Below are 17,453 nucleotides of genomic sequence, written 5' to 3' on the forward strand. Positions count from 1 at the left end.
GGCTGGAGCTATAAACCCCAATGCAGCGCAAGCCTGTGTTTGTCAGGGGCCAATTTGTGACACTGTTAACAAACAAATGATGTGAGTTTATTTTATTAAATGTTTTTTTCCCCTTTTTCTTCTAGAGTAAACGGGACCATCTGTTGATGAATGTAAAATGGTACTACCGCCAGTCTGAGGTACCTGACTCTGTCTACCAGCACCTGGTGCAAGACCGCAACAATGAAAACGGTAAGCGTGTATATGTGTGTGTATATGTGTGTGTGTTTGACAGAAAATCCATCAAGATCTTCTTTTTAAGAGTCCCTCCCACCCCTATCATTTGTGTAACCACCTCTGGTTATTGGTTTGTAAAGTTTCATAGAAAACGGCATCTCACATAAATGAGGATTCAGGAAAAATGCCACCCTCCTGCTCTTGTTTCCCTGGCAACGCTCCCTCAAGAGCGACAGCGGGGCCGTGAAGTGCAAATAACTTTCATCGTAATGTGCCCTCGGAGCTCTCATTCTCCCGACTATCAGCAGCAAATCTGAGCTTGATACACACATCAGGCAGTAATAACAGACCGGGGGCTCTGCTTGGCCGAGGCTTTGGCACTTTGATTCACAATGCACTCTAATAAAGCATTAAAAAGGCCGTCTCTCTTGCCGGCCAGCTGGATCACCTGCTGCATCGGTGACCTGAAGATGTCCCTGGTTTAGTCAGAGATTGATGTTCATCTTTTCGAATCCAAGTTAAAATGATTTTTAGCCGAGCCCTTTCAGAAAGATGTATGATTTTGTCAAAGATATTTATTTCTCAATATGTAACTAGGGCTGTTGAAATAACAATGCCTGTGAGATTATGCTGTTGTCAATGCTAGTTTCAATACCACACTATATGCTATTGTACTGCTGTATTGTAGACAATAAAATAGAAATATGTGACCCTGTCTGCAAAAACCCAGCTCAAGTATTTCTTGTGATTTACAAGAACGTTTTGTGAAAATATAACCTTAATATCTTTAATGATCAGGGTTCCCACAGGTCCTTAAAATGCTTGTAAGTTTGTGAATCTGGGGGGGAAAATTCAAGCCCCTGGGAAGTTTTTGAAAATATACATAAATAGATACAGGTTATTGAAAGTGCTTGAATCTATTTTATGCAAGAAGTTTTCTGGAAAATCTATATTATTCCCTGTAGTGTAGGATAATTTCAGTAAAATTCTAGACTTTTAAGCACACGTGCTAAACTGTTCGCTTTAAATGCTTATATCTTCTATATGCGAATGCTGATTCATACCAAAATGCTTTTTTGCATAGTAAAAGAAGTCTTGGGTTACGTATGTAACTGCTATTCCCTGAGAAGGGAATGAGACGTTGTGTCTCCGTTGCCATACTTTCTGCGTCCCCGTAACGCCGTCTTTAGCAATATTTCAGATAGCGATATACTTCCTGGCTCCCGCGTCACCCTGTCTTTGTCATTACGCCTCACCATTGGTTGAATTTGATATACACATTCAGACGCACTTTCCCCTGGAGGCGTCCCCAAAGTTTCACCACAGTGACGCAGCGCGAGTTTTCTCGAAAGGGAACTGTAACGATGTATCTTAAAAGGTAACACGATGCTCTTACTGAAATGTGTGCCCACATTTAGTCCTTGAATTTGAGGGTATTGGATCTGGAAAGGTCCTTGAATTTAAAGTTAAAGGTGCAGTGTGTAAATTTTTGCGGCATCTAGCGGTGAGGTTTAGTCCACTGCTCACCTCTTGCTTTTGAAACACACAGAGAAGCTACGTTAGCCGCCACCGGACAAACATGTCATAGTCTGAGACATTTTAGTAAAAAAAGTTTGTCTGTTAAGGGCTTCTGTAGAAACATGGCGGCATAAAATGACGACTTCCATGTAAGGGGACTTTTCTGTGTATGTAGATAAAAACATCTCATTCTAAGGTAATAAAAACATAGTGGTGCATTATGAAAGGTCTTTATACACCACTGATAATATAGTTTTGTATAATACTTTGCATTTCTGTCAAGAGATCCTTCTAAAAATTACACACTGCACCTTTAACTAATGTGTGGGAACCCTGAATAATGCCTGTGTAAGATTATGCCAAAGATTGAGATTGAAGTAAAATCAATGAGAGAAAATAAACTTTAATGCTCCGTATCAGGACACTTTAGCCTGGATTACACAGAAACGGTCACATTTTGTAGATTTTTTTTTCAAGAGCCATAATACTTTTGATGCCATATCATGCTATATTTCATAGCCATGTCTCTGCATCAATCTGGTTTCTTTTGTGTCTCGCCTGCAGTTATTGTGTGTGCACATTTTTATTAAAGAGTGTCTGGATGCCTCTCACGCACTGTATCTGCTTTCTGTCTCTCTCGCTCTCTCTCTCTCCAGATTCTGGTCGAGAGCTGGTTATTACTGATCCCGTGGTTAAGAGCAGAGAGCTCTTCATCTCAGACTATGTGGACACCTATCATGCTGCTGCCCTCAGGTAACACGCACAGAAAATTACATCTAGCTGTGATCAGGAATTTATGAGTTTACCCCGCAGTGTGTTACAGTAAATAATAGAGCCCCTGTATGCATTATATTGAAAGGATATAACCGTTAAGTCCGTTAACTGACGTTTTGATCCTCTGTTTACAGCAGACGTGGTCGTGTCAGCACAGGCTAGCATTTTACAGCCATTCTGCATTACTAAAAGCAATTACGCTTTTTGCAATAAGGCTTAGGAAAAAGAGGACAGGCATGCTTATTGTCAAGAAACCAGATCCGCTCAGTCTGTCTTTACCCATGTGATGTATTTTTCCCCCCTTTTCTTCCCTCCCTCTTAACTGAAACCATCTGGAGGCAGCACACTAAGCCACAGCTCTGAACCGCTGATTTCAGGGCAAATTAGCTGCAACTTCTGCTGCACAGAAAGCCCTTTGATTTGACTTATTACAGGGCTTTAGATAAACTCTGTGAATTCCTCAGGCGTGTCGTAATGCCTGCTCCAAACCTCATGTCCTTTTCATCTTACGAAGATGCTATTGAACCACCTTGGATTGTACAAACACTGATGCCTATTATTTTGATGGGCCCTGATGTTGAAATGTAAAGTGCTGAAAAGGGGGATTTGTTAAAGAATGTCAAGATTTGCCCTGTTTTTTGTTGTGACATTGCACCTGTGGTAACTGTCATAATATGTATGTCTAATGGGATGGAGGGAAGGGACATTAAAGCCATAATATGTAAAATTTGTGTAATAAAAAACCCAAAACTTGCACAGTGTGATATATTTCATGCAGTTGTGTGCTTACATTATCCCAAAAGTTCCTAAGGATTTGTAAATACAAAATGTTTTAAATAATGGCTCGTCCCTAGTCATCGTTGCCCATCAATGAAGTAATATCCCCGCTATCTTCACTTTCCGCTTGTAGAAACTGTCAACACATGTGGACAAATGCAGAAGTGGTGGCTTTAAAAAGTAATTCATACATCTCTGGATGGTGAAGATAACATTGCCCATCGTTACACTCTCCTTCATAACGTCATTATTGTTTTAAAAAAGAAATGTGACCTCTAGTGGTCAAATCCTACATACTGTGCCTTTAAATCATGCAATGAGGAGTTATTTTAGGGCCTGGCGCACAATCGTGACAATGCGTGTGCAAACGTTTATTCTACATTTAAGTAACAAACACCTACAAATCTATATCATGTACCAAAGCTTTGAGTAAATGTGGAAATGTATTTGCACCTTGAAATGAGACTGGTTTGTTTGCTCAATTTTGCTTTGCAGGGGGAAATGTAACATTTCACACTTCTCTGACATATTCGCTGCCAGGGAGTTCAAAGCTCGAATCGACTCTTTCTTCTACATCTTAGGATATAACCCAGAAACCAGGTGAGCTGTTACTGACTTCAATAATCCCTTATCCTCCTTAGGCATATACTGTTTTAAGATCTTGGCCTGTTGCAAATATCGTACAAATAGAAGTGTTTTGATAACCGTATCAGGCTTGCAGTTGCTGTTTTATTTACTTTAAATTGTCCGATAGGACATGTAGGCAGTTTGATCATGGATAAAATCGAAGCTGTATTGATCTGTATAACAAGGAAAGTCTACATGTTGAGTTTTATTTTCCACCTCCACTTGTGCTTTGATTTTGATGTTTCATTTTAAATTAAAAAATCAATAATGCTTACAGCTTGTTATGAATGTTTAAAGTACCAATACAGGAGGGCATGAAATACTTTTTTCTTACATATGTTTATAATACAAGTCACCACCTATATAGTAACTTATTTGTCATATAATTTATGTACTGTTGCATGTTACTTAAAACCAGCCTAAAGCAGCTGTGAAAAACTAATGCACTGATCTAGGTGGTGTTCTGAATGTCAGCTGAATTTTTGATGGTCTTGTCTTGTTGTGAATATATTGTTGTGGTAATAATAAGGTTTTACAGGCATATAATACTGGCTTCGTATGTCTCTTAGTTGTTCATAGACTGCTTTGACCAGAATAAAGTTGAATCATTTTGAGAAGAGAGAAAAAAATTGTTTGTGTTGTGAAGGCTGATGGTTTTAAGCTTTTGTTGTCTAGATTTCCTAAGCAGCAGATAATTATTAAATCCCAAGACTTAAAGGGATAAATATCAAAATTACCCCATGATTTGCTCACCCTTGAGCAATCTGAGATACATATGTCCATTATCTTTCAGACAGTTACATTTTTAAGTTATTTTAGTAAATGTCTTGCACTTCCAAGCTTCATAATAGTAAAAAACAGGGATCAGGGAACAACATTTGGGACTTTAAACCCCAAAAAGGTGCATCCATCTTTCTCAGAAGTAATCCACACGGCTCCAAGGTGTTAATAAAGGTCTTCTGCGGGTAATTGATGCGATAAGTCATTGAGCAAAGTAAACATGGCAAGGAACGCTCACTGCTCTAAAACTCTCATGTGAGTCCAAGATGGTATAATTACCGAAAGCTAGTTATTGTAAGTTTAAAAAAAAGATTGCATCGCTTACCCCCAAAATATCTTTATTAACTCCTTGCAGCCATGTTGATTACTTCTGTGAAGGATGAATGCATTTATTTGGGCTTCAAAGTCAGAAGTTGTTTCCTGATCCCTGTTTTCTCCGGTTATTAGCTTGAAAAGCAATTACATTTACTAAAATAACTCCACGTGTTCGCCTGAAAGATGGTGGACATCGATCTCGGATTGCTTAAGGGGGAGTACATCATGGCAAAATTTTGATATTTGGCTGGAGTATCACTTTAAAGGAGATTTTAGACCCCAGATATATAAAATGTCAAGTAACACATTAAAATGTGCTTATGCAATGTTGCATTTAAGAGAATAGTGCAAACTTACTAAATACATGTTAGAAACCGTATGGAAGGGCTTGCTTGTCTTTCTTATTTTAATGCATTAAACTTGTATGTGTATGTATAAGCTTGTTTCTCATACCAATTTCCTTTGTAAAATCAATAGCTGCAAGCCGATTTGTGTGTTCAGATCAGATTTCTGTGATGGGGAGGGATTGAACGATATCATAAATCGTTTGTGGTATAAATTCTCCCTGCAATAATAATTTGTCCGGCCGTGGCAATAACGTTAAAGACTAGTTGAAGTATTTCTGTGCATAAAGCCATTCAAGCTCCGATCAGGATTTTTGCAGCCGATACCGAGTACAGATTTATTGTCTTTGTGATTGGCCAATACCATTTCTTCAAGCTGATATGCAAGCTCTTTGATGACTGTGATTGTTAAAATATTTTTTTAGATAAAGTAATATCACAGATGTTGCCTTTGTTATATTACTTGTAGAATCAAATAAATAAGCACAACAGATATTTCTTCTACAAAGAGAAATTTAATATGCCTTTTAACAGACATAAGCCTTTTTAAAGTAATAAAACGCTTCACAGTCTTCTGTTTAATTAATTAAATATGCACGCCTTCGTATGAAGTAACAGTTCTTCAGTGAAGAGCAGAGAATGAGAGATGAATTGGGTTACTGTAGCTTTAAGACGTGAAAGAGATCGATCGGAGCATCCCTACCATTCACAGTTTATCCGCAAAGCGAAACATGAGGGGTTTAAATTGACGCACACTAATATTATGTCAGTATACCTCTGCAGTGTTGTTAGTAAACACCTGCACAGCGCTGCACACTGGGTTCGCGCTAAAAGTCAGGACCAATGTTAAAACATTGTGCTCGTAATGTCACACATTAGTTAGCGGAGGGTGAGGAAAAAAGAAATCCATATTCAGCTTGTGTGTTTACATCGTGTGTTTGCTTAATACTTGTTTGATGTTTGCACTCTTTTGCGACTATTTGCACCATGAGAGTATAAATAACACAATCTGTATTTACATTTTAAACTTGTATTTGATATGAATTATTATTGTATAATTACAGTGTATAACAATATATAATTATTACTGTTTTAACGCAGTTCACAATTTAAACAAACTGCATTACACAATTTTTTTTTGCAATTTTTCATTTAGTTTTTTCTTGTTTTTAATCTGTTATGTTATTGGTATAATTTAGTCTTTTTTCCAATTATTAGTTAGTTTTTTGTAGAGCAATGTTTGAGGATCTGAAGCTCAAGACTGCATGCACCTATTACTTGTAGTCGAAATCAGTGGTTAATGGTGCTGTATGTACATTGCCATCCTATTGTTATGGTATAAATATATTAATATATCAAGATACATTCTAAAGCCCATACCGCCTATCCCTGGTGATCAGAAATTTTATTTTGCAGATAATGTTTAATAATGTTTGATTAATATGAATGAATGTTTTATGATATTTAATATAGCAGAGAGCAACATCAGCACTAGTGTCCCGACATCAAATCTGAATGTCAAAAATAGGAACGGACAGTAAAATATCCTACTCCTTTGTGTATTAGAATGAGCCTGGATGCTGGTGTCAGACAAAAACAGGATAACAGTAGGAATCATTACTACAGTCATGTGATATAACAATAATGGTGTGCATTAGGAGCCTGTGGGGAGAAGAGGGGGTATTTAGGGGGAAAGATGCTGGGACTGATACACAGGGCTTCACAGTTGCCGGTCGGGAGCCCCCTTCACGGGTCCCCCCAGTCTATCGCCCTCTCGACTCCCTCCTCCCGCTTGTTTGGTATGCAGCAGCATGGTGCGCGTGAGCAGGAGAGAGACGGGCTGTGATTCCTCCGCGCGCACGGGCGCGTGTGTGTGCGGTGAGGTCGCGGCACATGCTCAGTGCTTTCTGTCGGCACCGTAGAGCTGAGGTCACGGCACGAGCTCCGCGTAAAGCCGTCCAGCTGAATGCACGCGCCTCCATTTTGAGTACCTACGCAAATAGGTGCGATAGGAGAGTGTTTTCCTCACACTGTCAATATTAAAGAGCAGCTCTGGCTCCGACATGGACGACCTGTTCAGTCCGCGCAGGTACGTGGGTTTGCTTTACCTGTTAAGCGATCGGCGCGCATCGTATTTAGTAATATGCACGTGTGCAGGCATGTAAGAGAGGCGTTGATCGTTAGAGAAGAGCTGTCCGTGCTTTATGTCGCTTTGACATCTGTTTATGTGTTGCTGTCAGTAGCGTTAGCCGCCTGTGCTAATGCAGGTTTCAGTGTTTGCTAATGTCAGTGCTGGTTCTCTCATGATCACGCGCTGCACAGAGCAAATACGCGTCTGCAGCTGTTTGCATGCCGTGCGACGCATCTGTCATAAGTCATAAATATATGCTGCAAATGTACACAGATGAACATAAGTGATTCCGTTATGAATGCGTTTTGTAATACGCTTGATACATTTATTCATACTTTAATGATAACACGACGCAGAGAAAAGGCACTCCATACATTTAAGCTTCTGCTGTTTTGGTGATCTTATTAGGTGCATGAATAAAGTTGCTGTATTTATCCACTGTTATGACCGTCTCAGAGCGCTGTGATTGGATGATATTGATGGAGTGGGCGGGGTCAGTCTTGATTGCTCTGCCGCGTGGTCGAGTCAAAATATTCAGGATGTTTTGCTGGTGTTGACAGCATGACATGTGCTTTAAGTGATTAAAGTTGTGATTAAGAACATTTCACATTAAAAGAAGTGCACGTGTTTCTTTATTTATTAAAACTTTAGAAAACTATGTATTGCTTAGGTTTACAGTACTGTTAATCTGGCTCATACATGCAAATACTGATTAAGAGCAATATTTTTTTAATGCTGTGGCTTTAATAAAAATGCATAGTTTAATCTCTTTATTTGATATGAGTTTACAAACCTACACACTGTTGGGTTGGATATCTGTTTGTGATCCTAACAAATGTGGCATAACTCAGGATCATGCTGATATTTTTCATTTCCTGTGCAATTTTATGACTTTTTGATTTAAAGGGTGTCAAGCCAGGAAAGATCTTTGCGTAAGTGTTCACACATGTTGATGTGTTTCTTGTATTTGAGCCAGACTCATCTTAAGACAAATAAGAATCATCGTTCACTTCTGGGGTCTATATGGATCTCCAACATTTTGGTATCAAATAAGTATAATAAAATGAATGTTTATATTGTATAAAAGTTAATGCATGACATACATGTTAGACATGCTGTCTTATGCTCTCCAGGAATTTATTGGAAGATAAATTGTGATTCTGAGGGTAGAATATTTACTTTACTTGTGTATTGTCACATGTCATGGTGTTGTAGTTTACATTTACAGTAAGTGTTATCCAAATGCATCTGGAAGCTATAGAGGTCATGTTTGTCCATATTTTCCTAAATCTGGAAAATTGATTTTGTCTGGATGCACGTATGTGGTCTAACTCGCGTTGTGGCAGCAGTCTTCTAATAATTCCCTAGAGATCTTGTGTTTTGCTGCTGAATTCAGAGTGAGGTTCTTGTAGTGGGGTCTGCAATCCATAGCCAAGGGGTCTGTAAAAATAATTTGCTATACATCACAAAATTGTAGTAAATGAAGCATAAAGTGATGCTGTAGAACAGGTGTATTTATTTGGCGGAGACACAATCAACAACAGGTTTTAACAACAATAGTATAGAAATGATAAGCATCAAAATAAGTTGATACTTTAACTACAACACTGCAGAAAATAAAAAAGACTGCATCATTGAGTGTCATTGTCTAATTTTTTTACATACACAGTAACTTACTGTAGAAGATAAAGTCAAAAAATGTTTCATGTTCATTTAACTTTGAACAAAATGTTGCCAGTAAATAACATAAATGTAAAATCTACAGTAAGTTACTGGCAGCTAGTTGCCAGTAATACCCATTAATACTGTAATTTCTACAGACATTTTTACAGTGTACTTATCATTCTGCAGCTACAGTCAGTCCTTCCAGAGAAACTGAGAGTTTTTTGTGATTATTACGGACAAAAATCCTTGATTTTGCGGCACGTTTTATAAAAAAATGCGAAGGAATATTCGGGATATTCATGCAATTTTATGCAATGAAATTGCGAGAACTTTCAAAAACTGTTTGCACCTTTTTTGTTCACGTCACATATTCACATCACTTCATAATGTTCCTATGGCAACAAAATTTTTCTGCTAAGATATATGTGATTATGAAATCATACAAGCCCCGCATATTTTGCGCACAGAAATCTGCAATTTATGCTGCGAAACTGCGGCGTATTTGAAAAAATGCGGCCCCCGCATAAATTTGCGGACTTTGGCTGATTATGCATTGAATCATGCGATCGCATAATCGCGTTTTTCTGGAGGGACTGTACAGTAAAACTTTTAACATATTAATCGACTTGTTAAGAACTTCATAATGAACAAAGTTATATATTAAGCAAAATTATTCGGACATCCAATCAGATAAGTATAGATATAATTAAAATATAATATAATACTACTACTTAGTAAAAACAAATCAAAGCTGTCACTGGGACGGTACCTTTTAAAAAGGTCCCAAGTTTAGATATGTATACATTTGATACCAGTACTTTTTCAAAAGGTAGTTACAGCATTTGTAACCATTTTTGGTTCCTCAAAAGAGCGTTTACTTAAAGGTTCTTAAAAGAAGTATTTCTTTCTTATTTTTTGTAGTCTGAAATAGCTTTTTGTGAAACAGAAAGGTTCTTTGGATGTTAAAGATTGTGTATAGAACCATACTGCCAAAAATGTTAATCTATGGCATTTTTATTTTGAACAGTGTACACATAATTTACTAAATTATGGAAAGCTTAAAATTTTAAGGGGTCCATCGAAAAGTTCCTTTCTTCTAAGGGGTCCCTGGCCCCAGAAAGTTTGAGAACCCCCCTTTAAATAATGCAGAGCCTGCAGAATGTTTAGGAACCTAGCTAGCCGAGAGATTCCCCCCTCCACTATCATCTCACAGCAGATTCGGTTTCAGTCAAGATGCAATATTGCTTGCCTGGCTATTTATTTCACGTGGATGTCTTTCATTCTAAGGTCTCCATTAAAAAGCCAACATTAAAAGCCCCCTTTCAGGCTTCGTCTGTCTGCCATATTTGTTTCAGTGTGGAATTTCCTCCATTGACAGAGCTTGTGTTTTTTGGTCAGAATCTAGCAAAATGTGCTTGGGGGAGAGAGCGGTTGTTTATGAAATGTACCCAGAAGAGGGGGATGTGATTTGAGGCCCTCACCTCTCTTCACTTTGCAGCCAGGTTTGGGCAGCCAGCCCGGTGGTGGAGTGAGAGTTGCTCTGGACGCAAATCATAGTGACAGTTTCTGGGCCCGGCTCCGTGCCTGGCTATATGAAAATCGGTGCTGTTGCCGTGGCAACAGAGCGGGGAAGGCTTTTCAAAAGGAACATCTTGTCATTTTCTTTAATCCACTGCAGCTGGAGATCGGAACACTAATATTAAATTGTAGTTGCCATGGTTACTGCCATGGGTTTGCAACAGCGGCCATTTCAGGGCTCCTCTCCCCTCGCTTTTCATCTGGCCTTTTGTAGTGCACCTCAACAGAAACAATGAGAAACATCAACTGTGCTGTTTCCTATCTTTTGTCCGATCTAATGGTTTATATGCACACCATTTCCTTTCGGACTCTATTGTGTATTAATGTGAATTTTGCATTAATGTGAATATTGTGTTCAGTTTTGGTAGAGGGGTATAATGCACTAAATGCAGTGGAAGGGCATTTAATGTGTTTCAAGACTGCAGAATTGGTAAACTAAGCTGCGTAAGGGATGTTGTAGCATGAAGGATACAAATTTGTACTTCATCTATCATATGAAGCAATGTATTTAACAGTAGGTACCTTTAGGGATTATGAATGTATCTGATGTGTTTTGTTTGAAAGTATGTCTTGCTCATCATTTTCATAACTCTATATTTTCTTTCTCTCTCGCAGGCGATTAAACAGTACGCAAGGCGAGATTCGAGTCGGCCCCAGTCACCAGGTATGTCTTCACTCAAATACTCAATATGTTACCCGAAACCTCCTCCTGCTGTTTATGACATTGCTTATTAAAAGCCTGCGAGGCAAATTTCAAACTTGTATTAGTCAAAGGCTTGATTGACAAGTGCAATGACTGCCGTGCTTATTTTATACTGCAGCAGGTTCTTGAGTCCATTCAAGCAGATTGTTAATGGTTAATGATTTTTTTATGCATTGCCTATATGGAATAGTCTGAAAATTGGCTTCTCCGAGAGTGTGGGATTTATGGGAATTAGGAATGGTCACAGCGGTCTGAAATTGAAAACCTAAAAGAAAGGTTGATGAAGAGGATGGCACATGATGAAAAAGACCAAACACCACCAGGAATTAATGTCAGATGTTTAATAGTTTATATCCTCCCTAAGATCCGTTAAGAGTTATCATGTGGAGTGAAACCACCAGCAGGACGTCTGCCCAGGGTTACTTAAAATGAGATGGCGCACCGCGGATATTGATTCAATACAAGATAGATTTTTTAAGTCTTACTAAGAGAACAATGTTAGTTATATTTTAAGAATTGAAGATCTTAGGTTTGGCATTAAACTTTAAACTAAATCCTGTAGCAAAAGTGCAAAGACACAGTGTTTACGAAACACATCTGATGTGGATCACAAATCTGCTTGTAAATGCCATTTTAAGTCATTTAGCATCATGTATATCCACCCCTTAGGACAACCTACAGCACCCTAGCATCAGAGATGTAACTTTAAAGAAGAGTGTGTGTAGATTTTAGCGGCATCTAGCAGTGAGATTGTAAATTCCAGTTCAGTCCACCGTTCACCGAAACACATAGGGAAGCTACGGTAGCTGCCACAGGACAAACATGTTGTCGTCTAAGACAAAATACAGTAATGACAAAACGTGCTCCGTAGAGCAGTTTGTCTGTTTAGGGCTACTGTAGAAACATGGCGGCACAAAATGGCGACTTCCATGTAAGGGGACCCACGGTGTATGTAGATAAAAATAACGTAAACTGGGTGACGCGTTTGCATACGTAGCATAAGGTAATAAAACAATACAATTCATTATGCAATACAATTTTTTATACACCACTGATAATATAGTTATGTATATTATATTGCATTTCAGTCATTAGATCCTTACACACTGCACCTTTAAATTAGAGCTCAGATGCAAAAGCCACTAAACGCCACCACCATCAAAAATGAGATAATGATATTACCTGAATGCTCTCGGCACGTATACATACATCAAATACTTTCAAATCCGCTTAATCCTGGCCTCAGGTCATTCTAAAATACTGCTTTGTTAGCAAAATCCATTTAGAGTCTGATAAATAAAAGCTAATTTACACGAAAGCATGTCAGACAGACTTCGAGGCTTTTGCAAGCTCTTCATATGTAGTCTGTATACATTATGGGAAGCAGAGTAATGTTTAGTCTTCTCATTTATAAGCACGGCCTTTAGGATATTAATCACTCATCATTGTTGAAGAGATTTGATATTGATATTTAACACTCATCACTTGTGCTATTTCTGTGGTGACAACAGCTGACCGTCTCTTGCTCTTTGCCAAATTAGGCCAAGCTGCCAGAGCTCCAGCCCTTTCCCTCTCCTGGAGGTCAAACAGTGACGGAGAATGAGGAGCTTGTCTGGATGCCTGGGGTCAACGACTGTGACCTGCTCATGTACCTGCGAGCAGCCAGGTAAGCACCGCATCCATCGATCTTTCGTTTTAGTCCCGTGCAAAGTGTGGTTCAACTTATTTTGGTAATATTTTGGTTGTCAGGAGCATGGCTGCGTTTGCAGGCATGTGTGACGGAGGGTCAACGGAGGACGGCTGCCTCGCCGCCTCGCGAGACGACACTACACTTAACGCATTAAACACTGTAAGTTTACACACACCACCTTGCACCGAGATCGCAGCTGACCTTTATTCGAGAATCTTGAGCTGCTGTGGTCTCTTGTAAATGCTAAATTAGTGTTAAGAAACACAGAACTGAGAATAGCAAAGGGAAAATAAGGATCGCTTCCTGTAAAGGGTTAATTTCACAAAGCGGTTTTATTAGGAAGGTGTTTGGCTTCCATGCCAAAGCACATAAATTTAAAACTGTGGTTTTACTTTGTGCATTGAAATTATGTATGTATGTATGTATGTATATATAAAAAATTCGTCTGCGACAGTGCTTTAAAAATATGATTTACTGGTAATTGCTTTTAGCAGATTGGACTCATTGAAATAATATAAAAACTAGGGCTGGGAAAAGATTAATCGTGGTGGACTCATTGAAATAATATAAAAACTAGGGCTGGGAAAAGATTAATCGTGATTAATCGTATACAAAATAAAAGTGATTTTTGGAATAATATATGAGTGTGTGCTGTGTGTAATTATAATGTACATATAAATACACACACATTCATGTATGTATTTAAGAAACATTTACATGTATATAAATATTTATTTACAAATATATTTATATATTTATATCTTTTATATCTTTTATTATATTCTATATTATATATAATAAAAAATTAAATATAAATAAAAAAAATCTGACATGAATATATGTATGTGTGTGTGGTTAAATATGCACAATAATTACACACAGCACACACATATATTATGCAAAAAAAACTTTTATTTTGTATTCGATTAATCGCGTTTAATCTTTTCCCAGCCCAAATTAGAACTAGACAGCATAGACAGGGCTATTGATTAGCACCTAAATGCTTTAAAATCAACTTTGTTTATATTATTTTTTAATTAAAAGCTTCGCTATTCACATCAATCATTCTGAAAGTATTAAATGTGTCATGTAAAGATTGTTACTTTCAAATGATTGTTATTACAGAGCACTACTTAGTGCGGATATTTGAGTGTTTAAACACTACTTTCTTTGGTAAATGTTAAAACCATTATAACCCGTACATGTTTTGTCATTTGGTTGCTTTTTAAGAGGCAAATATGGAATAAAAATACTTAGCAATGTAGATGTTAAATTGAAGAGTGAGTCTCTTTGGTATCAGATGGCTTGTTGTAATCCTCACAATAAAACACAGCTGCTGAAGAGATTTAAGCATCTTTGATCAGCCCCCTTTTTATAAACTGCCATGATTCGGTCCTGGTACATTTTTGTTTCGCAATCATTGATATTTATTGTCTTGTGGCTCTTAAAGTTATGGAGTAAAAACGCAAAATGAAATTGTGCCACATTTGTTACAGTTAATGAAACCATAAAGTGTCATAATGTCAAAACCATGAAAAGGTCCAGGAGCACTTTAACAGAGAACCGGCTTCAGGAAGAGCCATCTTCTATAACTAATCATTTGGGAGTGAAGCTCTTGAGGAAATAGGTTTTGCAGGACCTCGTCTTTAAACCAAAATTATTAGGTGGATCGAATGTATTCCAGGTTTCGTTTATTAATTGTTTGCTCTCTGGTCATAGCTGCATGATCTTTTGTGACCTTCAAAGTAACTTTGTTCCCCAAGCGCGCACTATACGTCTCTTTTTGTACTTGTCATCATTAAAGCTCACATCACAAAAGACCCTTCAGTCCATATACGTTTCTTCTGAACTTCTCAGCACTGCCGATAAAACCCGATTTGTCCTGGCCAATTAAGTGCCTGGTTTCAAAGAGGCACGATGAAGAAAGATGTTTCAGGCAGGCTTCATGGGTAATTGTCAACAATGAAAAGATCCCTCTGTGTTTTGCTCCCATTTCTTCACCTTCTAAGCGATGCACCACGGGCTCAGCGAACACCGCTGGGCCTCAGGAAGGACAGGGTCACCAGGGGCCATCAAAACATGCTTGTAAATTGGTGTTGAAGAGGTCCTCAGTAATGTCTGATATGGGAGGGGTGTAATTCTTGGCTTTATTAATGCACAACAGACTTTGACAGCTGAGCTTTTTGCAAAGCTGAATGTATCAGCCCCCCACCCATTCAAGTTACAGTATGTTATGTTAGCTGTTATCTAACAGATTTTTCATTTTGTCTTAGTTAACCTTACAAAAAGCACAGAGAGAGAGAAAAAAACACATTCAACAAATGAACCCGAAACGCAGTAAACATGACATTTCCGTTCTGACTGAGGTGGGATAAGCCGAGAATTAATGCGATCTGCGGTTCACCATTTCCTGACCTTTTTCCGCTCATCTGCAATTCCAATGATTCCGACTCAGTCAGAGACCTGCTTGCCTTTGACAAGCTGCTTTGTTGTAGCCATGTTAGCAATGATCGCTGATGTCGATTTCTGTATTGTTACACACCCAATAAGACGACAGCCCTGAAGTTGCGAGAAAAATATTTAACACTTTACTTCAAACAGATGATGTGAGGATTATATATGAGTAAATGGGTGATTCTCTTGAAATCCAGACTTAGAAGACATTCTTTTAAAAAGCCCTTGAAGCCAATTTTTTTTTCACATATATTTTTTTCAGATTAAGGTCTGAACTTACTATAACCATTATTTTTAGAGGATTTAAAAAAAAGATTTAATATAGAATTATGTAAATTTTTTAGATTATCATTATCAAAAATTCTCATTACCGCAACATGATATTACATTAAATATATGCTCTTACAAACTCATGTTTCGGTAATGAGAACTAAAAAAAGTTGTCTAGGTACTATGACAAACAAAATTTAATAAACTTTTATCTGGAGAGAAAAAATAAGAACCGCTTACCTGGTAGCCATCTTGAGTGTCACAGTCAATTATGTCCCTTTCAAAAAAAATTTTTAAAAATGTTTAGTTTATTGAGGGCTTAAACAATGATTTAAAATTGTTGCAGAGGATAAGAAAAATTTTCTGGGACACATTTATATTCCTTATTATTGTCTCTGCATTTACCAATGATGACCAAATACCACGTTTCTTTACTGTAAATGTTTATAGTATAACATGCACTGAAGCTTTTTATTCTTTAGATTTGTACATTATAAATATTTCCGTGTCAAAGAAAGAACCCAATACCAGTCATGGACACGTTGCGCTAATGATAATTTTCTCCTAAAATGTGGAAAAACAAAACAAAATTGGTTTGTATGATGTCATTTGAAATCATGTGCAAAATAGTACATGAAGAGATGTTTGTAACTGTATGCTTTTTATTTTAATACTATTACTTTGCATTTACTTTTTTATCAAAATGTTTCATGACACCTCATAAGTCTAATTTCGCGAGAATCACCCAAAAACGTGTTCTGTGTTCAAAGGTTATCTAGGAAAATTGTGAGCTTTTGAAGGGTGAGCGACATCCGTCTGAACAAGATGGCCTTCATGTGGATGCTGAGAATCATATTGCAGTGTTTTTGTTGTCATCATCATCATCTAAAGGCTTGCGTTGCTGTTTTTTGGCAGTATATTATTGGAGGTTATTTCAGTTCACACTGCCTGCTCAATACTTAATAGCTTTCAGATTTCCAGCCCAGCTGTCCAAACTCACCCTATTTGACACATTTATAGGGAGATATTTAAGCTGTCCTTACACCAAAGAAAAATGATCCCACAATACTAAGATTTGTAAGTTGTCCCACATAGTAAAATCAGTATTGAGAAATAACACATGGTGAAAATGGCAATGCTATTAACTTAGTACTCAAAAAGACTAAAAAGCTAAATGTTGCAATTTATTACTGATTTTGATTCAAGTCTTATCGTCTTTTGCACAGCTTCACGAGAGCAGCTATGATGCCGGAAAAGCCCTGCAGCGACTGGTGAAGAAACCAGTACCCAAGCTGATCGAGAAGTGCTGGTCAGAAGATGAAGTGGTGAGTGAACGAGTTAACTTTATGCTTATTAAGTAAAGAGAGAAGGCCAGAATCCGCTGCATTTCTGGCTCTTTAATGTCTATTGAAAAAGCACTTAGGGTTCCAACTCCTTCAGCAGAACAGGGCAGCTGCATCCTGTTTATGGCCTGTGGGATAAATCTTCTGTGAGAGAGAGTCGGAACGAATAAGCAAAGGAGAGAAAACAAAGTCTTGGTCAGCTTATGTTAGCATTTGGAGTTTAATTTGATCTGAGTGGCTGATAGCTGTGTGTTTATATCCTCTGTGT

The 17,453-nt window shown here is 37.8% G+C and overlaps 1 protein-coding gene across 8 annotated transcripts in view; it reads left to right on the forward strand.

Annotated features, from left to right (window-relative positions):
* The window catches only part of rerea (arginine-glutamic acid dipeptide (RE) repeats a), a 179,922-nt gene that overhangs the window by 130,747 nt on the left and 31,722 nt on the right, over positions 1 to 17,453 (forward strand). For 6 of the 8 annotated variants that reach the window (XM_073875234.1, XM_073875235.1, XM_073875236.1 and 3 more), the window contains exons 4-10: positions 126 to 231; positions 2,391 to 2,487; positions 3,781 to 3,885; positions 11,341 to 11,389; positions 12,970 to 13,094; positions 13,178 to 13,277; positions 17,069 to 17,167. In XM_073875234.1, coding sequence (XP_073731335.1) covers positions 126 to 231; positions 2,391 to 2,487; positions 3,781 to 3,885; positions 11,341 to 11,389; positions 12,970 to 13,094; positions 13,178 to 13,277; positions 17,069 to 17,167 — 681 coding nt within the window. Of the gene's footprint in view, positions 1 to 125; positions 232 to 2,390; positions 2,488 to 3,780; positions 3,886 to 7,186; positions 7,441 to 11,340; positions 11,390 to 12,969; positions 13,095 to 13,177; positions 13,278 to 17,068; positions 17,168 to 17,453 lie in introns of those variants that run through there. The other 2 variants (XM_073875239.1, XM_073875240.1) reach the window with 2 other exon arrangements.

The sequence above is a fragment of the Misgurnus anguillicaudatus genome, chromosome 13 (genome assembly GCF_027580225.2).
Source record: "Misgurnus anguillicaudatus chromosome 13, ASM2758022v2, whole genome shotgun sequence".
Taxonomy (NCBI): domain Eukaryota; kingdom Metazoa; phylum Chordata; class Actinopteri; order Cypriniformes; family Cobitidae; genus Misgurnus; species Misgurnus anguillicaudatus.